The 20,848-nt window shown below is 42.9% G+C and overlaps 1 protein-coding gene across 1 annotated transcript in view; it reads right to left on the bottom strand.

Moving 5' to 3' along the window:
- Positions 1 to 5,297: 5,297 nt before the first annotated feature.
- The window catches only part of CHAT (choline O-acetyltransferase), a 31,212-nt gene continuing 15,661 nt past the window's right edge, over positions 5,298 to 20,848 (bottom strand). Inside the window, exons 8-15 of the mRNA XM_033066685.1 lie at positions 20,423 to 20,592; positions 18,464 to 18,564; positions 18,140 to 18,268; positions 16,817 to 16,939; positions 15,227 to 15,368; positions 12,045 to 12,107; positions 9,090 to 9,227; positions 5,298 to 7,471 (exon numbers count right to left, since the gene is read on the bottom strand). Of these exons, the coding sequence (XP_032922576.1) occupies positions 7,217 to 7,471; positions 9,090 to 9,227; positions 12,045 to 12,107; positions 15,227 to 15,368; positions 16,817 to 16,939; positions 18,140 to 18,268; positions 18,464 to 18,564; positions 20,423 to 20,592 (1,121 nt within the window). The 3' untranslated portion in view covers positions 5,298 to 7,216. The remainder of the gene's footprint in view (positions 7,472 to 9,089; positions 9,228 to 12,044; positions 12,108 to 15,226; positions 15,369 to 16,816; positions 16,940 to 18,139; positions 18,269 to 18,463; positions 18,565 to 20,422; positions 20,593 to 20,848) is intronic.

The raw sequence follows: 20,848 nt of genomic DNA, 5'->3' as shown, positions 1-20,848 counted from the left end.
CGCCGCGAAAGCGCCGCCGCGAGCCGCGAACCGCGAGCCGCGAAAGCGCCGCCGCGAGCCGCGAACCGCGAGCCGCGAACCGCGAGCCGCGAGCCGCGAGCCGCGAACCGCGAACCGCGAACCGCGAGCCGCGAAAGCGCCGCCGCGAGCCGCGAGCCGCGAGCCGCGAGCCGCGAGCCGCGAGCCGCGAGCCGCGAGCCGCGAAAGCGCCGCCGCGAGCCGCGAACCGCGAACCGCGAACCGCGAGCCGCGAGCCGCGAGCCGCGAACCGCGAGCCGCGAAAGCGCCGCCGCGAGCCGCGAACCGCGAGCCGCGAACCGCGAGCCGCGAACCGCGAGCCGCGAGCCGCGAGCCGCGAACCGCGAGCCGCGAACCGCGAGCCGCGAACCGCGAGCCGCGAAAGCGCCGCCGCGAACCGCGAGCCGCGAAAGCGCCGCCGCGAACCGCGAGCCGCGAACCGCGAGCCGCGAACCGCGAGCCGCGAGCCGCGAACCGCGAGCCGCGAAAGCGCCGCCGCGAGGCGCGGCGCGGGGCGAGCGAAAGCGGCAGCGGGGCGGACGGCGAGCCCGGCGGCGGCAGCCCTGCCAGCCGGGCGAGCGAACGCGGCAGCGGGGCGGTGCTGACGGGAGAGGGGGGCCAGCGAGCCCGGCGGCGGCGGCAGCACCACCCGGCCAGCCCCGCCGAGCCGTGGCGCTGAGCTGGGCCACCCGGCCCCGTCGGCAACCATGAGCGGGCCGAGCCTGCCTGGCCCCGCCCCGAGCCAGTAAAGCCCGCTATGCCGCGATCCTGTTACTAATTGGCCAATTTGTGAAAGCTGCGCACGGATTCTCGCGACGAACGAAAGTGCGGCTAATATTCGGGGTGCGGCTTATCTATTGACAAAGACAGCAACATTGTCGAGGCACCGGGGGTGCGGCTTATAATCCGTGCGGCTTGTATTCGTGAAACTACTGTACATTAATGGATCTCCTTTGAATGAAGCCTCCACCCTCTGTCATCTCTAGGTTTAGGGGTAAAAGGCAAGAAATTAATTTTGTGCTTGTATTTGCTATTAACTGGCAGAGCAGCTGTAAGAAACACGATGCATTTATTTGTAAGTACCACAGAGTAAGACTAAATTCAAAAGAATTCTCCTAGAAGCATTAAGATGGTGTTACAGAACAGCTGGAACATGAAGTGAACAACCTTGATAACCCAATTGTTCATTGACGCATAATTCATCTTTCTTCTACTGAAAGAGTAATTTCTCAGGACATTAAAGACTTGAGACTTTTGTGAAGCTGAGAATCAAATCAGAATGGACAAAATAATCTTTTGATCCACATATTTTTTTAGATGAATTAGGTGCTTTTCAGGTTTATTATGGTACATTGTATAACATTAAGCTAATCAGAACTAGGGAAATAAGAAAACTGGCTGTTCCAGCAACATAGAAATGCCAAGAACTTGCCTGGGCACTCCCCAGATTTAAATTTATTTTAATTCATCACTTTCTATTGAAAATCGGCAGAAGCAGATCCCCGTATAGTCAAACATTCAGGGTCTCACCTTTCCAGGTTTCTGTTAGCTGTGTCAAGGCTGTACTGACACCACAGTTATTCTGGCAGGTGGAGGCACTTTCCCTGTCCCAGTTCCACTGTAGCTGTCCACTTGAAAGGGTCAGCATTTCTCAAACATTTAATCTAACTGTGTCCACCTGTGAGAGCTGTTGGCAGTATTTTAATTCAACCCACTGAAAAAGTAGAAGTGGCTGAGGAAAGCCTGTTTCATGAAGTAGCATGCTTTCAGCTTCTGCTGCTGTTTTGCCTTTCTCATCAGACAGCTCTCACTGCTTTTTGGGAAGCTTTGATGGTGATCTCAGACAATTAATTCACACTTATAAAATGGGTGAGAGAGATGACACCTCTATACTGTGGGCTCTAAATTAAAAAGCCCGCCTGATTAGTTTCCCTGGGTTAGGGCCATGGCAGTACATTGCAATGATCTACCAACCCCAGTGAAAAAAAATTGGAGTGAGTTGCCAGTAGCCCTCTTATTGCATTGACTCTTTATAAATTTTCAGTGTCAAGCAAATAGGAATTTGTCTGATACTGAGCTTACTTTTTTTCTTTTATTTTTTGAGGTGCCTCTATGTTATCTAAAGCCTTTAAATTCACAAAATTTTACTTATTTGAATACTTGTGATCATATGCATGCAATTTGATTTGTCCTGCAACCTTAGATTAATTTTGCTAGGTAGAAAAATGTTAGAAAAATAGAAAAACTATTACAGCTGGAGAGGATTGTAGCAGAGGAAAAGTGTTGCCCATTCCTTCATAAACAGGAAATAGACTGCACCAGTCCTTGACGAGATGAATGAGAAAAAAACAGTTACACCCCTCCTCTGTGGGCAATACATCACTGCAACTTCAGGTATGGCTAGCGAAGTTCTGCAGCACCTGCAAGCTCTGTAAAGCCCGAGGCAGTGCTCTGGTGTCAGCGCTGCCGTGGAGCCTTTTCCAGCCCTGCAGCAGCGCCCCGAGCCGCACATCTGGCTGGGTCCCTCGCGGCACATCTGGCTGGGTCCCTGCGCACGGGAGGGCGGAGCAGCTCTGCTCCAAACCCCGGCACAGCTGCCCCACCCCGGGGGTACCTGCTGGAAGTACCAGCTCAGCTCTGAGCAGCGCATTTAACTCCCAAGTTCTGCACTTTGCAGCTGCATTTGGGTTTAAATGTTTCCATCGCTGTTTGAGGTGTTTATTTCAGTCTGTGTTTTAGCGAGGTTTGTGTGACTGGAAAATAGATACACATTGTAATACTGGCTTGTTTTAGTAAACACAAAAGATGGAGGTGTTGGTGCTTTCTGAGGCGTGTTTGAGGAGCAGCCCTTTCCTGTGTGTCACAGGTGGCACAGCTGCTGGAGCCCCCTCCGCAGCCTGCCAGCATTGCACCCCCGAGAGCCCCCGGCACAGGGGGTCTGAGCAGGGGCCGAGGGAGCGGCCTGAAGCTGCTCCGGGGGGGATGTAGGCTCGGGATCAGGAAAGGCTCTTCACCCAGAGGGTGCCGGGCACTGGGACAGTCTCCCCAGAGCAGGGGTCACAGCCCCAGCCTGGCAGAGCTGAAGAAGGGCTTGGACAACACGCTGGGATGGTCGGGGCTGTGCTGTGCAGGGTGATGCCCGAGTCCCCTCCGGACCCGATATATGGCACGGGCTGGGCAGGGCAGGACCGGACAGGGGAGCTGCGGGCGGGGCACTCCCGGTCCCGGCCCCATTCCCAGTCCCAGCCCCATTCCCGGCTCCGGCCCCATTCCCGGCTCCGGCCCCATTCCCGGCCCCATTCCCGGCCCCGTCCCGGTTCCGTCCCTTGGGGCGGCCCCTGGGCTGGAGGCACACTGTGCTGCCCGGCACAAAAAGGCGACAAGGTCTTTGCTCTGGTGGTTTTATTTGCGGTGCGGAGCTCCGCCCGTGAGCGAGCTGGGTGCGCGCTGCCAGCGGGCACTGCAGGGCGTACGGGCGGATACAGACAGATAAATGTATTTCAATGGAGACAAAACATTACGGGAACAGCATGTGCTATAAATACACATTTACATTTGTCATAAATATATACTTTTTTTATAAAAATAAAAGTATCACTAAAATATTTCTCTGTCTTCTGCAACTCACGCTGTGCTGTCACAGCCGTGTCCTGCTGTCCCCTGTGGCACAGGGGCTCTGGCAGCACTCCTGTCAAAGGAGCGAGGTCGGGCTCTCACACCCTTGAAACACCCCTGTTTTGAAGTAGAATGTCTTTTACTTTTGATCACTGTGAACACGGAATTCCATTAAAACTTCGTTTTTTAGTTTCTGCACCCCGGCACTGCGTGTACATTGGTGTACACCCACGGGGAGAAAGGAACAATTACCTCCTGAAAGTTCTCTTGCAGAGGGTTATGTGCCCCGGGTCCCACCAAGAGGGCTCATTAAATCATAGCCACTTGTTACATTAATATAATTACACTTAGTTTGTCAATCAAAATTTTCTCTCTTTTTATGCTGAACAATATATTCCACAGTATTCTGGTTAGAAACATTTTTAAAGCTTCATGTTTGGTTTCCGTAAGTGCATAAAAGTGTGTATTTTTAAATTCATAAAGGAACTTGATCTGCATAACATAATTTTAAGTAAGAACTTAAGAAAACCTATTTCCTGAAATCCTTGATAGATACAGCATGGGATGACACCACACAGGCATAGGGAATTGTGTTAACTGAGAAGCAGTACAGTCCCTTGTGAAGCTCCTGCTGTCAAGAGAAGTTTGTAATGCCTGTGAATTTTTATCTATCTGTAATTTAACCAGAAGCCTCCAATTTAAACAGACCTGAACTGAGTCTGAAGCTTCCTGCACATAGTCAGGTACCTTGCAGAGAATATTTTAGCACAGGCAGTGGCAAAGGTAAACCACATAGACAAAAGACTTCCTCTGCAGAGACTGAGCTCATCAAAGCTGCTCCTTTCAGGTATTTAGGCTGAACACTACAACCAGATCAGTAAGATACAATTACAGAATTGTTAGCTAAATAAATAGGAAGGATGGGTGGTCACTGGTCCTCAAGTAAAAATATATAGTCAGTATTTTCCACCACCAGTGGCATTTTCCAGAGCTGGAGAATGCAAAACACCAGTTGCAGCAGCTGTAGACAACTAAGGGACTCTTAAAGATAAATTGGTAAAAAATATCAGGTATGGGTGTAGATGCATCCTGAGTTCTCAGTGACTGTTAAGATTCCAGACAAAAAAAGTCAAATGAGATATAGGTAATGTTTGCAAATAACTATCAGTACTTATGTAGCTAGAATTACAAAATAGAAGTATATATATATAATTAGAAGAAATGTAACAAAATATCAAATAACTATTCACAGTATTTTTATACACTTAAAATATGACTACAATTTTAAACATAAATTCTACAAAAAATACGTAGTGCTACATTATGTTAGAAATGCAAAATGCTTTTGTAGTGAAATGTGATGAAGCAAAATTACTGGAAATACTTTGAATTAATTTTCATAATTATAGTATAGGAAAAAAATCAAAGTTTTATTTTGAACTGTGCATTCTTTAAGCAAACTTTTGGTCTAACAGTTTTCTTGGGTTTTGCTTATGTATTTTTACATATTTACTTTTAAATTCAATTAAATGTTACGAAGAAGTTTTTTACTGTGAGGGCAGTGAGGCACTGGAACAGGTTGCCCAGAGAAGTTGTGGATGTCCCACCCTGGCAGTTTTCAAGGCCAGGTTGGATGGGGCTTGGAGCAGCCTGGTCTAGTGGAAGGTGTCCCTGTCCATAGCAGGGAAGGGGGAACAAAATGATCTTTAATATCCCTTCCAACCTAAACCATTCTATGATAGCTTTGGGGCAGGTTTTATGCTATGGTATTATTTATGTAATGTAAAACCAGATTTCATATTTGATTTGAACCACAGCTCATGGAGTAATAAAACATACATATTTTCAGTGAAATATAATAACTTTAAAAAAATGAGCCCAGCTCTTAATGTCTGCAAATCATCATAGTTGGTTTACCTCAACATAGCTACTTGCTCTAATTGATTATCAGGCCCACTGTGCTTTCATATATGGGGTTGTGGATGTCCTTTATCCTGCAGACTGCTTAATTGCATGCATGCCACTTCAAAGAGGCAGTGAAATAATCATGGACATAGAGAATCTCCTGAATTTGTATCTAGAGTTCTTAAACATCTGCATCTCTAGGTTATTGCAATAAATCTATTCTGTTTTAGGCTTCAGAGTGCTTAACTGTGTGATTGTTCAGTCTACAAAGGAGGAGAAAACATCTCCACCTCTCCACAGGCAGGGAAGCCATCCCTGGCCAGGTCTCAGAGTGCTCCAGCTTGGGCAGCTGGATCTGCACTGCAGTTTGGAATTGTCTTCAGTCAGTGAGTAAGCTGTGTTCTAACACAGTACTGAACACCTCTAAGTGAGGCAGCATTATTTCACCTCATGAGAAAGTAACTGAAAATATTGGTCTCTGGAAGGATTTACAGGGAATGAAAGATATAATGAGAAAAACCTCAGGATAACACTCACATAAAATGGGAATTACCAGACACTATATATTACCACTTTCCTGGTTGAATTTACTGTATATTGCAGAATATGCTACCCTACATCTGCTATTAAAAAATATAAAATATAAATCCTTCCAAGCGGGATGATGCAAAGCTGATATGAGTACCTGTACTGGTATTTATAACTTTAGCTTGAAGACTTTCTTATATTGCAAATTTACCTCTTCATTATAGTTATTGCTCTTTGATTTTGTGTGGTTGCATTCACTCTCCTGCCACTCACAGTGACTAATTTAATGCCAATGCAAACAGAGAAGGTCTTAAGTAGGATTGAAAAGTACTTATGTTTTGTGCTTTGCCACACTGTCAGGCTGGGTTTTGCTCACTGATAGAAAGAAATAATTAAGTCAATTCATTAGGGACAAAATTCTCCCAGTTCTGTGATGGATCATGTCTCCAATATGCTGCTTTCAGAACAGGACTGTGCTTGAGACCAGTGCAAACCAGAATAAAAGCTAAATTATTTCTGCAGCATTTTCAGACTGGGGGAAACATGCAAACACTCGTGTTATGTTCCTAACTCTGTGGAAATGCACAGGGGCCACTCTTCTAAAAATAATCAGGTTTTCTTATATAGTAAATAGACTGGTATTATTAAATAATCTTCATGCAAAAGTTCAAGATATAATGGCATCAGCCTATTATTTACAGTGTTACTCTCAAAATTCCCAACAGGGGAAATTTCTTTTTTTCTTAACATGCATATCTTGTAGTAATAGATGTGAATATTTTAGAACTACTGGCAGGGGATATTAATTAATTGGTGTGCCTTAGTATTTAATTTATGTCATACACGAACTTACTCAATTTTTAGGTGATAAAATGGCACAGGATAATTATGGTTAGAAATGGCAGCACAACACATACTTTCATGACTTACTCCTTCATTTCAGCCAGTGAGACCAAAACTTTTTCACTGACCCCTAAGCAAGAAATGGCAGATTTAGTACACAGAGTTGTAAATGTTGGCAAAGATGAGAAACAAATATCACTTTGGTTCTACACTATTATATTACTAATATTATCTTGCCTTTGAACAGCTATGTCATGTTGCTTTGTGGATTCAGGAGAATAATTCCCACAGCTCTTAGTGCCAGTGCTCACTGCAGCTGGGTGGCTGCATCTTGTTTAGCAGGTGCCTTTGCTGTAGTAGAACTGCATTTCTTGCACAGATCTCTCATTGCTAGGAGACTTTCTTCCACAGCTTTTGCAAGCATGCCTGAGGAGGTTTCCTTACATTCTTTAAAGCTTGAGATGCAGAACAATATGTGCTCTGGCTGAGGGTTGTAGCATGCCCCATATCCATTGGGCACCACAGGCCCATAGCAGCAGAACATTTCCATAGTGGTGGGAACCTGGTTGCAGGGAGAAGGGAAAGAGTGATCTCTGAATAATCAGGGCACCTAAAATCAGCTGCTTAGGAATTAGGAAAAAGAGAAAAAAATGCTACAAATGCTGGTTATGTGGTGAATCCAGCCTTGTGGCGTATCACTGTCTTCAGAAGTCCAGACCTGGAGATGATTTACCTTGGAAGGCAAAAGCTGATCTCAGTATAGAGTATGGTTGCTCTATTTGTTCACTATGGTGTAATTTGAGGTGGCTATAAAGTATTTCTTTGCTCAATTTATATAGCTATTTGAAAGCTATAATATTTGTTATTGATAGATAGGAATTTTATGTAATCCTTGTACATAAAATGGATACATAAAACTTCTCTAAGGTTTTTAATTTCTTAAGGTTATGTTAAATTTGTAATGTGAAGACTGCATTAAATTAGAGAAATTAGCATTGTCCATTTATAATTATAGTTTATAATTGTGATGCTGTATAAAAATACTTTAATACAACAGGCATTCTATTCTCAGTTTAATCATGGCATACCATGGTAGTGAAACACTTTCTTCTGCAGAAAATAAAAGGTGTTAGAAATCTGTATGTTTCAGACTTTGTGTACATGGGCCTTCTCAAACAACATTTGCCTTTTTAATGGTGTAGAACAGGCCATTAGTCCTGCTAATAGAGCCATAGAATTGTCAGATGAATTTGCTGTGCAACAGCCGAGGGCCATAAAGCTATTCAGAAGCTCTCTTTGCTCATGGATAGTTTCTTGGAGAATTTATGTAGTAGCATGTTGGTTACATTCACTCATGTCTGAAAGCCTACAAACATTATGACAAGATCAAATTACTTATTAAGGTTTTATGCTGTGGCATGATATTGTAAGTCTCTTTTGTTGCAGAGTCCCAATCTGTTGCAGTGGGGTTAGTGTTTCAGTTAATGAATTCCTACATAGATTTCTTTTTTCATTAGGACTGCTACTACATGCAATGAAACATTTAATTCTTAGGCTGTATGCCATAAAGATGCTTCCTTATTCAGAATGTTAAATATAGGAAGTATTGACTCAGGGTACCTTTGTATGTGCAAGTAACTGTAAATCTGTAAATGTCTGTACCTGTCCAAAATGTCTGTAACTCTAAATTGCATGTCTGCATGGGTTGCTGTCTTGAAGCAAATAACAGAAGGCTCTCAAAGATCTTAAATGCAGCAACTTTAAAGAGTAAAATTTCCTCATGGAAAGCTCTTGGCTTTTTGCTTCTCAGAGTGGCAGCCCTTCAGGCCTGTGGCTTTACTGTCACTGGACAGGAGAGCTGTCATCTCAGGGGAAGGAGGAAAATAAGGCCATTTGAGTATATGTAGTTTGGAAACAGAGGAAACTGAGCCCTCATGGGAATTTCCAGAATTTCTACAAAGGACTTTGGGATGTTGCCTATAAAGTGGTAACAATCAGTATTTACTGTGCTGATAACCCAAAACTGGATTGAAAACGTGGAGCAATTTGCAGACTTCTTGATGACACTGCTTTTGTTTGCTTGCCCTCTTCACATTGTTCTCACTGTGAGTTACAAGGTCTGCCACAACACAAATGAATCACCCTTTGCTTGGCAAGACCAGTGAACAGGAGAAACTCACCTGGCTGGTTGAGAGGATGAATCGATTGCTTGTCAGATAAGTCTCATCTGTAAATACCTCTGGCAGTTCCTTGCAGTGCTCCCGTGCCACCTCTCTGAGCCCTAGCAGGTGATTGTCTATTGCCATTCCAGTAACAGCCTGTGATAAGATGGGATAAGACAACAGCATTTAACTGAGTTTGGGGGCATTTTGACTGTTACTGCCTAGTGCTCTGGTCAGAGCTGAGAACTTGGTTTGAGTGATGTAAAGCCTGTAATGTTCAGATATTACTCTGAGTATGTACCTAGAAATTCATACGGTGCTCTGAAGATTTACAAATTAGAAAGGAGACAGTCTTGAGGTGTATTATGTGCTGATGCTACCTGTGTGTTCATTGTCTTTCAGAGCTGAAGATCATTAGCTGGGCTTCTAAAGACACTGAGGGGAGCATATGGGACAGCAGAAATTTCTAAGCATGTTTTGGAATTTTCTGTGCATCCTTTGGATTATGTTTCAAGGTGGAGGGCTCCAAAACACCTCCAAACTGGAACAGGTTTTCCATTGCCTCGCTGCCTGCATCTCCCTCTGGCAGTTAAAGCATGTGTCATTCCATAGAATTTAGATCCAAGGAGCTGGTAGGTGTCTGCAACAGGCTGAACAGGTAGATTTGCCAGTGATCTATCACAGATCTATGAGCAAGCCCCACTGCTTGAGAAATTTGGGATACAGAAGCAGCAGTGGTAGCTCACAGGAGCTGCAGCTGAGCCTGCAGCAAGTCCCTGCCATCAGCTGCCTATGCTCAGGTCTCTGCTCTCTCCAGCTACCACCTGCTCTAGACTTAAGGCATTTATTAGCTTTAAGAGCTTTGCCCTGCTAGTAAATGTGATTGAAGATGGCTCATGGGATCTAAAGTCAGCGCTGGCGGCTTGGCAGAAAGGACAGTTACAGAGTTTTGTTTCTTTAGGAAACCAAACCAAAATTTGGTCCAACCAGGCAGGAATTGCCTCATATAAATATGTTCAAAATCCTTCAGTCCAGGTTTGTTCTTGCTGGTGAAAGTACTGATTTTGTGGTGTGTAGGAAGGGAATGCTGAACTAGGGACATTGTAGTGCCCTGAGAGCACAGCTGACACCCCTGTGGCACAGGACCCTTGCAACAAGGGGAGCAAACAGCCTGAGAGAAGGCAGGAGTGAAGAAAGAGCATGAGCTTGGTTTTCCTCTTAAGGATTAAAAATAATAAAAGAAAAGCTCAAGTTTACTTCTTCTCTTATGAGGAGAATAATTTTAACCACTGATAAATGCCTGAAGCAGGGGGTTGGGAGTGCATTCCTGGCTTGGCTTATTAAGAACTAGGCACCCATTGGTAGGGGAGCTATTTGTTCATCAGCCCAGACAGAGGAATGCAAAATTCTTGCAAAATGCTTGCAAAAATGTAGCATACATCGGTGCTGTGTTTATGTTCTTTTTCCCATATGGGGAAACTGACTTGATAATCAAAGGAAATATTTTGCTATCACACAAGATTTATAAGGCTGTTAGCAATGACATTTTTGCAACATAGATCAATGTCATGTCTGAAGAGAGGCTGAGACAGGCTAACGAAATAAACTCTGAGTCAACGCATAGGAAAAAACTGGGCTAAATTGAATTTTAGAGCTCCACTTTTAAGATAGCAATGCTACTAGTAAGCCTTAACAAGGGGAAATAAAATCATTAAATTGCTTTTTGTTTTATGAAGTAGATTTTTTTTTTGTTTTCCTTGGGAGCTATTACATTTCAGTCTGTTATGCACAATTTAGTCAGACCATCTAAGTCTTACCCAGAGTTTAAAGCCCCAATGATTACATTCTGCTATTCTGAGAAAGGAGGGGTAGCTTGGTAAGTAGAAATACCTGAAGAGCTTTTAAAATTTAAAGATAAATTATTTTTCCAATGGCAGTTTTAATATTTTCCCATGAGCTACACTGGAGGCTGAATAAATAACTTAGAGGGGAGAATTAATGGGCATTTTTCTTTTTCTCTCTCTTTTTTTTTTTTTCCTGAGATCTGTTGTACAGAAACTCCACTGGCAGATTTGCAGTGTGTTGTGTTCATTGTGAGGTTACCCTGAGATGTTTCAGGTGAGGCAGTCGCCCTGAAGTAAGACTTGACTTAGCTTTACAGAACATGTGAAGTCTCATCTTATAAGATGCGGGCTCTCAGCACAAGGCTTGAGACACAGAATTGTTTTTCTTCCCTGTTTTTGTTCTTTTTTCTTCAATACTCAGAATATACCCTTAAAAGCACCTCCAAAGATGAATGATTGCTTGAATATTATGTTATCCAAAGAGTAATCAACAATATGCATTTATAGGCAGTGGTCTGAGGCAAAAAACATAGGTAGAAAATTCACTTTTCATAGCTGGTTATTAATATTTATTAATTTCATGAGTGGTATGACTAAGTTGTTTATAGAACAAGTCTCTGCTTTGTCTTGGCACAGTGGGACATAAGGCATTACCCAGACTGAATTGTCTCATTTTTAATCAACAGAAAATGAGTTGTATTTGATATTAAACTGATTTCTTCACTGGAGGGCATCTCTCACTTTTATTAGACACTGCATTCAGGTCTTTAAAAGAAAACTTTGTTAATGACCTTTATTAGAAATGGCAATTTAGAATACCAGAATACATGTTCCAGCATAGCAGTCCATCTGAAGAGCAGGTTCCATATAGGGACCTCTATCCTCTAGTGAAGAGAAATGTAAGAAAATTCATAGATGGTTAGTTTTAGGCTTAGTTCTTTTAAAGTTGAGGTCAGTTGAATATGGCTGTTTGGGCCATTAGAGATGTTCCTAAGTGTGATGTAGCAGATACTTTGCTGTTTGGAGATGCCTAAATTTTTCTAGTGCTTAAATAGCTAATGACAGTGTCTTCATACTTTTCTTGAAAAAGATGACTAACTCTTATTCAGACAGGCAGTGTTTTACTCACCAGAACAGAGTAATTAGTCTGAGCTGCAATTGCGTCCTTAAATTTCTGTATCTTCTCAGAATCCTGTGGGGACAATCAGAATATATGTGTTATTGAATCAACTCTCAAAGAAATAGCACATTGCATCAACTAACCAGGAGCCAGATAGCAAGCTCCTGAAATGTCCTTTGCTCTTGGCTCAGCTGGGAGTACTCTGATACATGAAAAGCCACGGGGATCAATGTCCTGATCAGCACCAACACCTGGTCCTGCAAGGGGTGAACAGGTTTCTTGTTTGAAGTCAAGAAAAGGCTTGCAGGTCCTTTTGTGTATTCCTTGCCTGGATTTTGGGGGTGTAGATTATTACCAATAGAATCACTGTGTTTAAAGTAGGGAAAATAATTGCCTAGTGTAATTCCGTATTTTCAAAACAGACAGGCAGTGTATCTTCTCCAGAACGGTTTATCTAGACAATGACAATGGTATCAGTGAAAGCCATTAATGCTATTTTACTAGCCAGTCAAAAAATTACTCCCATGTGGGAAAGAGCATCTAGAATTTTCCAAGGCTGCTCTTCCCTCCATAGATGCCTCACATTTCAGAAAACACGCTAGTAAATTTTAACTCCTGTCAAATGGCAGACTTTTATATTAAGGGAAGGATCTTAAGAAGTGCTGCCTTGCTGTACATTAAGTCCAACACTGTAACTCTGGGAGACCCTGAAACAGCCAGAAATGTCTGGGTCTCCAGATAAACAGGGGACCTTCAGCTCCTATAGACGATGAATGATCTTTTGAACAAAGAATTAATTTTAGAAGCAAGTCAAGGTCACCATCAGGGACCTTCAAAATATAAAGTTTGATATTTTTTCACAAGGCTAGGCTTTAGTTCCCTTGTACAGATTAAATTACCAAATGCACTCTTTAAATCTGATTAATTTACAGCTATTCAAGCAATCTCTAGTGTCAGTAGCTGCTGCTTTTACAGTAAGTGTCAAATGCATGAGATATTTCTGCTGCTGAAGAATCAATCTGACTCAATCAATCTTTGGTGACTGTTCAAGCTATCGTTTGAGGATAATTTTTATTTTTATCAGAAGAAAAACTTTTTTTTTTTGGTTGGATTTGAATTAATGGCTATTAACAAACAGTATTTTGGAGATTTCAAGGCTACTTACACCAAGTGGAGCATCTCTGTGTCCAGAAAAGAGAATTAACCCCTTCACATTCAGAGGTGTGCATAGATCTAAAGAAATCACCTTAGAACAGGGTTGTATTAAATTAATTTTCTAATGTTTCTGTGATACTTATATATATATATATATATATATATATATATATATATTTAGTTTTGCATGGAAAGATGAACACATTAAAACAAAGATTTATTAATGTCTGTTGGAAATAACAATCAGACCAATATAAATGTCGTTCGTATCTCTTGGTGGAAAGGAGGCGAGGAAAACTATCAGTGGTCGGTTTGCTTTATGATTACAGGTTTTCCAGGGAAAATTAAACCATTATCCCCCCTATTCTGTACAGCCAAGACATGCAGAAGAAAGATATATGGGCTGAGACTGAGCTCCAGTTGGACACACATGGCATTCTTCAGCTTGCTTGTGTGAAACAGGACAGTTTAGGATGCTGTGAAAGGGCAGCACTACCTCAGATCAGGGTGGGGAAAAGGTGGGAAATGCTGAAGCTCTGGGAGAGCTGCAGGAGTCAGTAAGTGTTGGAAGAAGGAAGGAAGGGATAGCTGCAGGGATCTAGAAAGATCCATTGAAACACCATGGTAGGAGCGTGCTGGCTCCTGCAGAAGCACAGTCAGTGTGCCACAGCATGGGCTGGACTGTGCTGAGTGCCCCGGTGTGGAAAGTGCACAGAAAACAGAACCTGTAATGAAATGTGATCGAGAGCCATCGTGTCAGACAGGGCACTGATAGCAAATAAAAGCAGCTTCTTCTTCCCTACTGTGTGGAAGTCACTATTACAAGCAATAGTATGGTCATAATCTGCTGTGAATTACCCACCCAGCAGAGGGAGTTACTCTGGGCTTTTGAGTTATTTTACCATGGGACTTATTTGAGCTTTGTTCATTAGGAGCTAAGTTCTGGGCATGATAATCTTAAGGAAATTGAAGAGCAGTGGATGAAGAGAGGACTTACCTGGGCAAATTTTCATAATCCTCTGAGACGTTAGATCTTGGTTTATAATATTTCATTAATTTACACCTAATCTACAGCCCAGCAATGCATCTAGCAACGTTATGCTAAATTCTAAAGAACAACCATGTGGGCTGCTGCCACTGGAATGGGCTTACTGTGAAAAATAAGCTGTATTGTGGCAGCATTTTGCATCTAAACAGCCACCTGGAAATTCCCCGTACAGCAGCGCAGTGCAGTGGGTGGAAGTGGCGCAGAGACATTGAGGGAGGCTCTCCAGGGACGGTGGGCAGGACAGTGCACAGGGCTGTTTGTGAAGCTCTGCTCTCAGCTGTACCTCTTTGCATCCCCATCTACTTTGTACAGCGCTCATGCTCCTGGCAAACAGATGGTGGTGTCTCAAAGAAAGGCAATTTTAATTTTTCTTTATGCAGTATATCAGGACAGCTTGGAGAGGTGTTTGATTAGCTTGATGAAGCTTTTCATCATTAAGGTTCAGCTCCCTTGAGGATCCTGTAAGACTTAGTCTGTTTCATAGAAACATCGCTTTAAACCAAAAAAGACCAGCCAGAACATGTCCACACATCCAGAAATGAGAGCATGGGTATTACATCACATACTGCAGGCTGCAGCAGAACTAACCACTCACTGCAGGAGACCTGCCAGGCAATTCCCCTGGTGTGGCAGTTTAATGATCCTGAACTTTGCATGTTCAGCCCAGATCTCTCCAGGGAGCTGAATTTGGACCTGATGACAGAACATTCATAAGACAGTACTAAACCTAAAATTAGACATTACGCTTCTTATAATGTCACGTTTAGGCACCTTTGAATCTTTTGGATGCTTAAATAAAAATAAGGGAATATTTATATTTAGCTTAATGGTTGGTCTGTACAAAAAGCAAAATCCCCTAATGCTTGCTGCCCTGCCCTTTGCCTTTATGTTCTCAGTCAGGAGTTAAAAAGTGAGAGACTTGTGACCACGAATGCATTATTCACGTAGTGTTTTGGCAAATAAGACAGAGGGAGCCAGCCCAACATACCGACACAGCTGTCTTGTCACCTGCCATTGCTTTGACAAAAGCAAGTGCTTCGGAGGTAGCAGACCTAATATTGTCAACCCTGCCCTCATCAAATCGGCGCAGGGAAGCGCTTTCATAGGTTGGGACCAGCCTCCTGTGGCACCTGAGAGGGTAAGGAAGAGAAACAAAGAGTGATTATTGTCAAAGAGTCATAAAGACTAAGAGAAATATAGGCTTGGTGCATTTTATCGTTACTGCCACACTTTTATTTCTTGCACAGTATTCATCTTAATGTTGATGGAATTCTGTAAGAAACTTAAAAAAGATGGATGCTCACTCCTTTCTAATATGAAGAGCTGCATACAGCTGTATCTGTTATGCATTGCCAGTAAAAAATGACTTGTTGGGTGAAAACAAGTCTAGTAAAACAAAAATTTACTGAAAGATCTCAAAGAATGTTTTATTTGTACTGCATCATAAAGTAATTGTGTAATTAATCATTTACTTATGGGCTTGAAATATGTTTTATTTAAAACAAGAGAAAATGCACTGAGTGTGTGAATGAAAAGAATGAATAAAAAGCGAGCAGGGTATTATTTGTGAGATGGAATGGAAACCCTCATAGCAATTAGGACAGATTATGAAGACTGTTGTTTCATTTGGGTCCAGGTATACAGATACTACTCCTTGCTTCAGAGACAGACTGTGTCTTTCAGTTGAAGCAGGTGGTCTCAGAACAAACTGTTCCTTAAGGTTTTTATTGCAAACATGGGATTTATAGCATGGCTGCGATCTAGATGAAAATCTTGGGCTAGGTCATTATTGAAGTTTTATTAACAAAACATGTAAAATGGATGATCAACAGATGTTGAAAGAAATGATGTTGAAATGTACATGAAATGTGTTAAGCATCTCTGGTCTTGACCAAGTAAAGACCACTCTGGGATTTAATTTGATGTGATAAAGAATTATTCGTGTAATGGACTGTTCTGCAGGAAACCATGCAACCTCTCTCTACCCTGGAGTCCTGGCAATCTAGAAAGGAGCTTTTAACTTTGATAAAACCATGGAAATGAGGGGGATCTTATCAAATCTGGGATTCCTGTGAAGAAGGGAACAGCAGTAGTTACCAATCTGTGTAGGAACTCTAGTCTGCTATGCTGCTGTAGTGGATGTTTTTCAGCCTGTGGTGCCAGAGATGCACGTGTGGCTACTGCTGTGGCTCCTCCCAAGCTGCCCACGAGGCAAGGCAGTGGTGTTTCTGCCCCAGGGACCTGGGCTGCCCAGCTGCTGCTGCTACAGACATCCCTGCCACATTCCCTCCCTTTCTCTCTGCCAAGCACAGGGACAGGAGGGTACTGGCTGGGAATGGCTGGTGTGGGACACAGGGATGGGAAGGTGGAGCAAGAAGAGGGAAAGGGAGCGAAGAAAAGGAGTACTCTCTCTCAGAACCAGGCATCAGTTTCTATCTTGTCTGCCCTACAGTCATTAGGCAAGATCACTTACTTCCATGCAGGGAGCATTTGTTTGAATGTTGAGGAAAAAATGGATCCTCTGTAAAAAACCCCACTGCCTTATGTGCCTTGTTCATATGAATTGAACTAACCTTACCTGTAGAATGCCAGCTGAAGTGCTACTTGAACATAGGCATCTGGGCTAATCTTTTGTTTCTTAATAAATTCCTTTCCATAGTGCTCAAATTTGTAGGCAATAAAATCCAGATTTTCCACTGTCCTGGAAAACAAGCAGAAGACAGTTACTGCAGGGGTGGGTGCAAGAATCTCATAGAATTGTCAAAGTTGGAAAAGAATTCTTGGGTCATCAAGTCCAACCATTAATCTACTCTACCTTGTTCACCACCAAAGCGTATTCTGTCCCATTTCTGTTTGCAAATAAAACCCAGGGATCTTTTCCTGCCAGTACCCTCTTAGAGGTGAGTGGCCTCCTGCTCTCCTGCTCTGCAGACAGCCCTGGCCTTTGGTAACTTGTTCCTAGTCAGTAACTTTTATTCATACAGATTCTACACCAGGCTTGTTATCTGCAGCCTTAACTGTGGCACTCAAGTCCATTCATTTGAGTAAGATACCTTTTTAAAACAAAACAAAACAAAAATCCAGCAACCTTCCCCTAGCCTTAGTGTTTCCATTCCTGAAGCCTAAGCAGGGGTCTCCTTTGCTCTTGACAAATTTCTGAGAGATTTACTGGTGTGAGAATTGGGTGCATAGGACCTGATGAACACCTTAAGCTCCTTGTAAGATTCAAATTAGAGAACTACTACCTTTATTTAAAAACAAAGGATTTATTCTGCATCCTGAATGTTCTCACTCCTATGTATCTTTCTAGATACTTTGAGGTCTTATCTAATGCAACCACACTGGATATGCTTACAGCTGATCATGCAGACAATTAGTTAAATCTTTACAAAGAGATGTTGAGAAAAAATTCTTATTGCTGCCTCGACCCCCAAAGATCATGCAAATCTTTGACATCCTGGAAACAGAGTCAGAAAACCTAGACTTTGTGGGAGCAAATTACTTTCCTAAATTCAAATGGTTTATTCAAACCAGTTGTATTCTACTGTCCTCTATATGTACCCCTACTGCCCTGGCTTCAGATTGAGTCAGCTCAAACCCAAAAAAGACATCCACAAAAACAGAAGGCCTGCATTGTTTGCATCCTGTGCAAATATGAGTAAGCAGTTCTTCCAGTGGTTTTTACAGTTCCTAATATTTACATGGAAGGAAAACAATGGTAATGCAATTCCTGAATAGGGAGAAGTAAGGGTCCCTATCCTGCAGAGATGCTAGGTGTGTGCAGCTTGGTAAGAAGAGGAGGAGCAGGAAGACAGGAGGTCCCCTAGGAGGGAGCCCATGCAATGTGCTGGGTAATTCCCAGCTTGCAGTCACGGCTGAGAAAAATGAGGCATGGTTTTACCTTTGGAGCTTTTCTGCTGCTGATGCCAAGTGTGTCTGAATATCAGGGGAACACTTCCATCTGAGTCTCCGTGGAGCAGGGAGCTCACTCACTGAATCAGCTCGGACTAACTTCTTGGAATTTTCTTTCCTGTTGGTATGTGAGACAGAAGTCAGTAAGTTCACAGGAATAATCCATTTATTAGACACTACCTTTCAGCAGGTGAATTCCTGCTTTTCAACAGTTTTATGGATCTTAGTGCCCATGTGCATCAGGGAAATCTGCCACTGGCAGAAGCTTCCCAGGGGCTGGGTTGGGTATGAAATGTGCAGGAAGGGAACTCACATGTGCCTGAGCAGGTATTCAGTGCACTGCACCATGACGATGCCATCGAACGGAGAATGCTCGCACACGGCCCCGCAGAGTCCGTCCCTTCCTACCACAAACTAAACGAGAAAAGAATAGGTGCAACATACACAGGCAATACATAGTGTTCTGGGTAAGCTATCCATGAGGGAAACCTGACAAAGGTGTTATCATTCCCCTGTGGTTCTCTTATTGCTCATATCAGGAACTTCCTTGCCCTCCAGGTCGGTGGGTGACTTACAGATCTACTGCAAGAGAATTGCTTGTCCTCTGAAAGGTGCTGCATTTTCATGCTGCTATTTGGGACTGAATCCTGTCATAATGTAAATTTTAGCAATTCCCAATGGAATCTGAAAATCTGATTTAGCATCTGCTTTATGGTACAGAAAACCCATCAATACAAAGACAGGCCAGGGTTCTCCTTCCACTTTTGAGGACAATAAAACATGTGCATCTGGGAAATCCTTAGGACCCAATTTTATTACAAAGCTCATTTGATAGCTTTCTCATAGCTTGTTTTGAATCTTTTATTTTTAGATGCTTTCTTCATTTAATTTCCCTCTTACTTGTCTTCATTCTTAATTTTATTGTGTACACACGGCACTGCTGGTGACAACCTGCTGCACTCCAGCTCTGTGATGCACCCATGCAATTTGTAACTTCTGCATCTCATACAAAAGTGGATGTCTAAGCCAATACTGCAGCTTTGCTGTCCTTTTTCTGGGCTTTCCCCCACACTTGTTTTGAAGTGCTTTTGGCTGGACCTCACCCACTTAGCTCTCTCTCTTGCACATTTGTATCACACACACATCCTACCTCCCTGCTTTCCATGAGGTTTTCAGAGAGTGGGCATGATGAAAAAGTTCACCTGGACATTTTCTGAAGCCTTACTGCAAAGGGGAGGAGGAATATGGAGAAAAAGAACAAATTCTACTGTGAGAATGGCTTCCTACATAATCTGTGTTTGCATGAAAGGAAATGAGATCTTATTTCCCTAAGAATTTCTCTTCACCTTTGAACTACTTTGGCCTGAATACATCTTGACAATTTAAGTTCTCTCACACTCTACACAATTTTATTTGCTTTCTGCTGCTTTATGATAGTAGACAAAAAGAAAATGTTGTTTATTCTCATCTGCTTGAAATATCTTAACACTTGACCCTGCAAATAACAGTGTTGTAAAGACAAATGGTTTGTTCTTCAAAAGAGTCTGCTAATAATGTAATTTGCAGTGGCATTAATCAGGAATGATTACTGAAATGTATTTGCTCTTGGGTAAGTTGGTGCAAGTGAAATTATTTTAGGGTTTTCTCTTTTCATATTTCTGTTTTTAGATATGGCAAGAGCAACAAGCATTATGCAAGCAATGTATCAGTCAGGGTTTTTTCAATTTTTCATAAGGTGTCAACATTGTTGACAGTTGGAGATTAATACATCACTTCACTCTGGGTCTATTGCAAAGTGTGGAAATAACAGTGTGATGCTTTAAAATATGACAATCAAAATCTGATGGGAAAAGGCTGGAGAAGTCAATACTTAAGGAAAGGCTCAACAAGGATGTCATTAAATGAGTAAACAGTCTGTTAAGTGAGGACTTAAACACATGCCAAATTATAAGCATTTCTAGGTTGTCAGAAAAACATGTAAGAAGCGGAAACAAAGGAAAATATTGTGCTTTTTTATCATTCTGGGATACTAGGCCTGCATTTTCATTTCATTTGGTTCAGTATAGAAAAAGACATGGGTTTTTTTTGTATCCTACATGTTCCTGCTCATACATCTGTGTATCTGTGGTGTCTCAAGAGCAAAGGGCAGCTTTGGAAAAGGTGGAAGTGTCCCTGCCCAGGCAGATGCTGACACCACTCTCCCCTGTTTCCCCCAGCTGACCCTAAGTGTCCCCACCCCAAGGCAGCAAGGTCACAGCTGTCAGGCTTTTACCTGCATGGGTTTGTCGTACCAGCGATTGGCCCCGTTCGTGTGGCAGCCCCCTCCGTGCAGCATCTGCAATGCCATGTTGGTGTCGCTGAGCTCCACCCTGCTGGGGCTGTCCAGGCACACCAGGCATATGCACCGCTCAATCATGTCCAGCGAGTCGCGGTTGGTGGAGTCTGGGGGTAAAAGAGTGGGATGTTCACATTCTCTTACCTCTGAGAACAGCTGGCTGGGCAGCCCTCTGCCTCGGGGAGCACGGAGGATCTGACCCTGACCCTGCAACGAGCTGGTGTCTGCACAGCCTCTCTCAGCAGCAGATCATCTCAGCACACGGGGACATTACACCAAGGCATTCATTCCCGTGTTAAATTTTGTAACTCCGTGTATCTCTCACATGATTCAATAATAACCACTTTCTTTTTCTGCCTTTCA

Source organism: Catharus ustulatus, chromosome 8 (assembly GCF_009819885.2).
Source record: "Catharus ustulatus isolate bCatUst1 chromosome 8, bCatUst1.pri.v2, whole genome shotgun sequence".
Classification (NCBI taxonomy): domain Eukaryota; kingdom Metazoa; phylum Chordata; class Aves; order Passeriformes; family Turdidae; genus Catharus; species Catharus ustulatus.
Note: the sequence above shows the minus strand (reverse complement) of the source record. Positions and strands in the feature narration are given on the sequence as shown.